The sequence below is a fragment of the Nematolebias whitei genome, chromosome 20, assembly GCF_014905685.2.
Source record: "Nematolebias whitei isolate Nwh7 chromosome 20, NemWhi1, whole genome shotgun sequence".
Taxonomy (NCBI): Eukaryota; Metazoa; Chordata; class Actinopteri; order Cyprinodontiformes; family Rivulidae; genus Nematolebias; species Nematolebias whitei.
Genome location: NC_056517.1, coordinates 25,460,935 through 25,468,864, shown reverse-complemented (window position 1 = coordinate 25,468,864; position 7,930 = coordinate 25,460,935). Strand labels below are relative to the sequence as shown.

The 7,930-nt window shown below is 40.3% G+C and overlaps 1 protein-coding gene across 1 annotated transcript in view; it reads left to right on the top strand.

The window, feature by feature from the left end:
* Positions 1-3,249: 3,249 nt before the first annotated feature.
* LOC119426546 (regulator of G-protein signaling 20) overlaps positions 3,250-7,930 on the top strand; it is an 8,080-nt gene continuing 3,399 nt past the window's right edge. The window contains exons 1-2 of the mRNA XM_037694111.1: positions 3,250-3,314; positions 3,977-4,137. Of these exons, the coding sequence (XP_037550039.1) occupies positions 3,980-4,137 (158 nt within the window). The 5' untranslated portion in view covers positions 3,250-3,314; positions 3,977-3,979. The remainder of the gene's footprint in view (positions 3,315-3,976; positions 4,138-7,930) is intronic.

The window sequence follows — 7,930 nt, the reverse complement described above, 5'->3', positions numbered from 1 at the left end:
ATGCATCTTTACATTTCGATGCCGACAACACAGTTGTTTATTGTCGAGCTAGAACAGTTGCTAAGGTTTTTCAGTCCTTACAGTCTGCACTCGACATCATCCAGTCAGATTTATTTAGTCTCAAACTGGTGCTAAATGCTGATCAAACCAAAAGGATGTTGTTTGCAAACAGGAAGTCAATACCAGCAGTCCTTCCTTCTATCTTATCTACAAATGGTGTTCCTATTACAAATACTTGGGAATCTTGGTGGATGCAGATCTCTCTTTTAAGCCTTATGTTGAAAACTTGATAAAGAAACTGAAAGTAAAACTGGGTTTCTTATTTAGAAATAGATCCTGTCTAACTTTGAACACTAGGAAATGCTTTGCAACTGCTACTTTCCTTCCCTCCATTGACTATGGTGACATTATTTACATGAACGCTCCTGTAAGCACCCAGCAGATGCTGGACACTGTCTATCATGGTGCACTAAGATTCATAACTGGCTGTAACTACCGTACCTACCACTGCACCCTGTGTTCACTGGTTAACTGGACATCATTAACTTCACGCAGACATGTATCTCCACCTACATGTCATGTTGTCAGTGCAGCTACAGCGTGCGCTCCCAGGACATTATTACCTGCAGTGTTCCCTCAGTGCAGGCCAAACTAGGTAAAAGGGCCTTCTTCTCTTACTCCGCTCCTGTTTCTTGGAACACCTTGCAGAACTTCGCTTCTTTTATTTACTTTTCATTTTATATGATTGTCTACTGTTGTCTGTACCTCATCTGTGTTCTTTGTTTAAAACAGGTCTCTCTTGTAAATGAGTCCTCGTGACTGAACATGTCTAACCTGTATAAATAAAGGTTGAATGAATGAATAAAACTCTGGATGGAAGATAACGGGGTGATATGCATTCCTTCAAGGAATGCTACCCCTTAAATTTTATTTTACTTTATCAACTGAGACAGAGCGCAGGAGCAAAACACATTTTATAGCATCTCATGAGAAACTTGAATATAATGAGCATTTACCTTCAACTTCACCAAGTTTGTTCATTAGGGTTTTTAATGCTCTGCCGAGCTCTGCAGGCCATTTCTGCCTCCTTTAAACCGAGCAGCAGTCCAGCTCAGCACCAAGGCTCCTACATCCAAAAAGATTAAAAATATAAAAACAAGTGGGTTCATTATGGTGGAAACTTCTGTGGCCCTGAGATAAACTCATTGAAGGACTTAGAGGAACAGATGGGTGAAGAACAATAATTTTTGGGCCTCAACTTATTGAAAGATTGCACCTCTGAATTGTTGGAGTAATGACTTTTAATGAATTGAGCAGCAGAAGTGAAAAGTGAGAAACCTCCAGCGCTTGTTTCAGTGTCAGAAAGTGCCCAAGCGGAGAGCAGGCAGCATGATTTACTCCCTGTGTTTTTGGAAGGCTGCTGCCTCCAAAACTGACACCATATTGAATTTTAAAGCTGATTTTTCAGACAGTGAAGCTCGATTTGTTTGCAGTTTGTGAACACTTATCCACGTGAAAACATTAAAAGATTCAAATATGAGCTGATGTGTTCCGGCTGTAGATCATAGTAATAGTTATCTCGCCAGAGAGCAGGCTCCATTAAAGAAGCAATTTCTCCCAAAGATTACCGCAGCTACAAGACGCATGATTTATTCAGACCTTCAGAGGCAGAGACTTCTTCATATTGAATTTGTTTTACAGCTGTATCACACATACAAAGTGGGAAAGGATGGACGTGCACCTCTTCTTCTGCAAACGCCACTTTGCATACACCCACTGCTGCAGTTGCAACTTCAGCTGGAGGGAATAATTGCATTTTGCAAGACGAGCTGCCGAGTGAAGCTGCAGAGCACAAATCAGATATTTAAATTGACTTCTCCTGTAGAAGATGGTGTACTTGAGCAGCAGTGAGTTGTATACATTCTACTTTGGTCAGATTAGGAACAGCTATGATAGTGAAGACCAGAGTGGTGAGAGGCAGCTGCTGCAGGAAATAAAAGATAAAGAAAAACAGCCCTCGTAGCTAATTTGACCCTTTTAAACTGTGCCTGCAGAGAAAAAGCAACAAGATCTGGAGCTGCTTTTTAAGCCAAGAATTTCTGACTTAAATCTCTTAAAGCTTTTTTCATTTTTTTTCAATAAATAAAATGAGAATTAAATAAAACAGACGATTAAAATGTTCAAATCAAACTATTTAAATCAAAGTCATCTGGTTATGAGCCTAAAAAGTAATTGTTACATGAGCGCACGCACAGGATTTTAGTGAACGACTTGATTATTTGGAAATCATTTTCATAAAAAATGTGTAACTTCTTAACATGAAGGTCCTCCTGATCATGAGATGATGCTTGTGTTAAAAATGAATTTGAAATAAAAGTTTTGCTGCATGAATTAGTCTTCAAATGCAAAGTTTAATTCTTCTTAAATGAAAATATGTTTTTTTTAAATCATGTTTTGTGCCTTAAAGTTTTGTTTGAGTTCATGTGAGGTGAATAAATTTGTCAAACGGGCACTGGACATATTTAAAATTTTAATTAAAATGGCATTTGCATAAGTGCAGCACCTATATGTAAATTATTTTAATGCATAAAGAAGCATTTAGACTTCTGCACCTAAAAGCGTGCACTATATTAAATGAGCGTTTCTGAACTTTCCACTTGTCTCTGCTTTAAAATGCAACATAAATTTTACTTTTTATACATCTTGGTTTTATATTCCAAATCTTTTTTCTTTTTTCTTTTACTTTTTATGGTCATTAGATTAAGCTTTAATGGTCCTGAGCTGTTCACCAGTTTCCTCATCCTGCAGTTTTTGTGTTGGTGGACCGCTTCTGCCCTCTAGTGGACATTTGCGGCACTGAGTCAATCCGGAAGGAAGGAGGATGCTGCAAATTGGATTTTCCAGGTGTTTGATTCAATTATTCAAAAGCTTAGCTTTCAAAACGATGAATATTTTGATGGTAATACAGATTTTTCTGAATAATTAACTTAAACTCGTTATGAATTTGCATTAGGAACTCAGCTGAAACTATTAATATATCTTAATTATTGAAGCTTTTATCATAATTCCAGCACCTGTTCCTTGTCCCTGAAACGTTTACCATTCAGACACAAAATGATGTGTTTTATCAGCCAGATGGCTGCAGTTTGCCCATGCACAGACTGGGCGCATGATTTTGTTCCGGGCGCAGAAAAATCTTCACACTCGCAGGGGACGCATGCGCGCGGAGGAAACCAGCTGGTTAGTGTCAAGTCGAGGCAGAAGGATGTGATCGAGCTGAAAATCACCTGGATTCTGGCATTCATGGTGACACAGTAAGTGATGCTTTTCATGTGATTTATTTTTATTTTTATAACATTTTCATAAATAATTAAAACCAATACAAATCCGCCTTGATGCGCGGGTGTGTTTCGGATTTTTCTGAGAGGGGAATAACGCGGGGAATTCAGAAACCTTCTGAAGCTGGATCCTTGATTATAATTTTTTTTTTTTTTTTTTTTTACAATAATTTATCTGCATCTGTGATCAAATAATTTCACTGTGTGTGTAGAAATGGCCGCGCTTTGGGAAGGGGGTGGGGGGTGCCCACCATCATGCGTGGGTATCCTCAGGAGGATGCGAGAGATGGATGCGATCAGTGCGCCTCATCGCTGTCATTACTGCTCCCAGACGTTGGGAGACAAGTGGGGGGGGGGGGGGTATTAACTATGGATCCAGTTTACATGTTGTCACGTCTAAAAAAAGCTTAAGTTGACCCCTCACATCCAGCTCGTGCAGCATTCCGCAGGACCCTTCCTTCAGATATCCGTTTCATGATGCATGCTTCGTTCTGGGGGGGGGGGGGGGGGCGTCTTTTTTTATTCATATCTACAGCCCTGTGATGTGATGTGTAGTGATGATGCGGTTATCATGTTCCAGTAACAGCCCGCCTCCCTCGGCGCAGAGCTCACTCCTGTGCTCCTTCCTCTCCCTGCAGTGCATGGGCTCAGATCGGATGGAGATGTGTAAAAGACAGATGCAGGTTCATCAGGAAGCAGCTGCCAGTGTCCTCCAAGCGCACCACAAGATGGGAAACACCCCCAGCAACGCCTCGAACGCCTGCTGCTTCTGCTGGTGCTGCTGCTGTAGCTGCTCCTGGTAACGACGCACCCCTCAGGATGGACATGATACATCTGAGAGCTCATTATTAGAGTCGGGATAAAATGCTGTTTAGACTGTTTCAATAAGTGCTGGGGTTCCAACAGTTCCATTTATAACTCAGTCAAGACTCCAAAATGAAGAAGAATCAACTTAAATCCAGGACCAATACACCCACAGTCCCTCTACTGGTCAAACTTGTGTGCCAGTGATCGTCAAGTGGTGGTTCATGGGCCATATCTGACCTGCAGTTCATCCCACATGGTCTGCAAAGTCACTTCATTCTGATACCATCTGAATCCTAAATGGGTTCAAGCCATTCAGATCTACTGAAGTGGGGTTCTGCAGAACGTTATTAACAAACGATATCTTACCTGGTGTGGAAAAGGTCAATAACCTTAGGCGTCCACGAAGGAAGAGTTTTTGTGAACATGCAAAAGTCTTGTATCATTTCTACCTTGCATCTGCACAAAAACTGTGTTTTAGAAGCAGTTTTGTTTTTTAAACAGGTTCCTGAGTGGTTTTTAAAAAAAGACATGGCAACATGTAGACTGCACTCTGTACACAAGTATATAAATTTGTTTACTCTAGTGAGGACATATGAGAAGATCTATAATTTTTTTTTATCTTCCATAACTACAATCTTTCTATCATCCTCTTAGCAAAAGGGCATCGAACTGCAACAGAACTGCTGCTACTGCCACTAATTGTGTCAGCAAATAACTACCGTGTAATAAACCCGTTGGTTCTCCCCTGCCCCAGAAGGCTAAAAACAACATAAGTTGTTTATATCAGTTTCCTGTGCACAGATTTTTTTTTAAAAATTAACATTGATGTTTTTGATTAACTTAAAGACAATAAATAAAACACTCCAAGTAAATCTGGTGATAAGGGACTGTATAGAAATGACATCATCCAACTAAAATAAGTCTATTGGTCACTTTCATACCTTTAAATAGAAGTGATGTCTGTGATTTTACTGTGTTTTGATGTTTTTATTTTATTTTATTAGAAAATATTGATCCTGGAAGTGAAAATTTGTCCAACTTTTCGACATGAATCCAAACTTAATGATGTGTCGCTTGCTATCAAACAGTATTTAGAATCAGAGTAAGCTTTATTATCGTTCTACTGAAATACAGTGAGATTATGTTCATATACAGTCATCTGAATTATGGCAGAGTGCACGTTGCTGCTGCTCCTGAGAGCGCGGCCCCTTATCTTTTTTCAGAATAATTTTTAGATAAAAAAAAGAGGATATATAGAGGATATACGAAGCTTTTCCTTAGTTCACACATGTCCCGGGGGAATTTGATAAGTCGGCCTGCTCCGAGGCCAGCTGGGGGAGTCAGATTCAGATATGCCATAATTGTTGATTTTTTTCAGGCAGACTGTTTGTTAGGTTTAAACAAACAAACGTGGACATAAAGCGTGAGATTTTCTTTGCAAAGGGAAGAGCACAAACTCTCTTCCACTTGCTCATTCCCTTTACGCCTTTTTATTCAATTCAAACAATGATGGGTGCGATCGTATAGAGCAGGTTGTTGAGTAAAACATAAAAGAATTATAAGAATAATATGATAAAAGAATAACGACTGTTCTAACACCGCTTTGTTTTCTTGTCTGCCTTGAGTCCTGCTGGTACCTTAGATCCCAAAATGGCCAGATTAGTGGGCATTCCACTGGTCCGTTCTCATGAGCCCCCTCCATGGTTGTCCCCAGCATGCTGGCGAGTCCCAGAAACTGCAGGTGGCCTGTGATTCTCACAAATCACTTCCATCTTACGGTTTAGCTCATAAAGCAGCTGATTTTGAGTACTTGAAGCACGAACCAAACCTTCACACAGACGCTACAGTTTGGCCATTGCCAAAACTGCTGCCGCCGTCTTCTTTGATAGCCGATATCACAGGAATCCGCCATTGCCAAAAAGCAGAAACCCTGCTATCATGGTTCCAATTATATAAATATCTTCGGCGTCCTCCTGAGATAATACGGAAAGACATTTCAGCTCCCAAGCTCCCCACGAAATCCATGCGGTATCCTGCCGCGTGCATTTCTACGGGGCATGAGGGCTCTCCAGGACACTGTCAATTTGAAAAGTTGAAAAGATTTTGTCGATTGCGTTGAAAGTCCAGCTGACCAGTAGCTTTAGTTTCGGAAGATGTGTAACAGGAGCTCCGATACACAGACAGAGAGCAAAAAAAGTCTGTCAGATTTTCATGACCTCATTTTACTTTGACCCACGGATGGTTCTGTGCTGAGCCCATATACTGTTTTTTATAAGAAAACAAGAAATGCATGCTACACATTTCAAAATTAAGAGTGAGATAAAATATTGCAAGTTAAAGCAATCTGCCACGAGGGACAAGCATGCTCACAGATTTTATTTTTATTTTTTAAGATACTTATGTAACGTGAAATTAACAATGAAAATATTTAAAAAGTCACATACAATTTGAGATTTCTGTTTTTAGACAGCAGCGATCCACTTTTGATCTTGGTCCCACGTGGACCAGCCATTAGTGAAAATTAAACCCCGTCACTGGTTTTCTCTTACAAATGATTCGATTCGGCTCATAACTTGGACCACTTTCTTTCGCCACTTTATCCACACCCTGGTCCAGAACCGAACCTCGGTGGTCGTGAAGCCTCAGGAGTCACGCCTGTTTTGGAATCAGCAACTGTTGACTTCCCTCAGAGAGCAGCGACCTCGTCGGGCGCACACTTTAATTCACTCCTCGGGGGATGGCCATTACATTTTGTCTCTTCGTGGACATGATTTCATTTAATCAAAGCACAACAGCCACGTTCCCAGATGGGACGCCTAATAGTGGACTCTCACCTGAGCCAATTAATGAAGCTGCTCCTGCAGGTACTGGGAGTATTTTAATTACTCACAGGTGAGACTCACAGGCTGAAGAAGGCAGATGACAAAACATCTTTTACGCAGGCTTTTTCTCAGTGGCTCAACCCGAAACTGCCCTAGGTGTTCTTTCATTTTAAACAAGAACAAACAGTACATCTTGTCGCCTGTTGTTCTGTGATAGATTTTACTGTGCAGAGAGAAACATGTTCTATAATCTGAGATTTAACAGTGATCCATTTTGTTTCTGTACATTTTCATCGCGATTCTCATGCCACAGTTTTCAAGCTATTTCAACAAATCATAAATCAAAACGTTCAGCTCTTTCAGGACAATCCTGCCATGACATTTGGTGTTGGTGCAGCTTTAGCTTTTTGAGATATTTAGCCTTTTCTGCCACTTTTTTCCCCTCACAGAAAATGAATTAAGCTAATTTTACATCTTTTAAATCTTTAGATCTGTTTACAACCTTTTACTGCTCCTTTCACATTTTGTTCTGCTTCAGCTTCTTTCAGCTTCCTTGTGCAAATTTAAGCATTTTTTTCAGCTACTTTCAGCTAATTTTAGCTATTTTGTGCTCCTTTCAGATTGTTTCTTCTAACTTCCAACATTTTTCAGTCAGGTCCTCTGGACAGTTTCTTTTATTAATTTTTTTTTTTTGTGCTGAAACGTTTCACCTTCCATCCAGAAGGCTTCATCAGTCAAGGAAACGCACATCACAAAACTGATTCTTCCCCCAACAGCTTACTCCAAAGTGGAACAAACCAGTTTTGTTGGTGCTAAGATGGTCTCTTTGGTACGCCCCCTCCTCCATTGCCGGCCCTCTTCCTTGTTGACAGTCATGTCAAACTGGTTGAAAACAACAAAGTCCATGCTCAATAACCCAGGTATACAATCCAACATTTTTCAGTCAGGTCATCTGGACAGTTT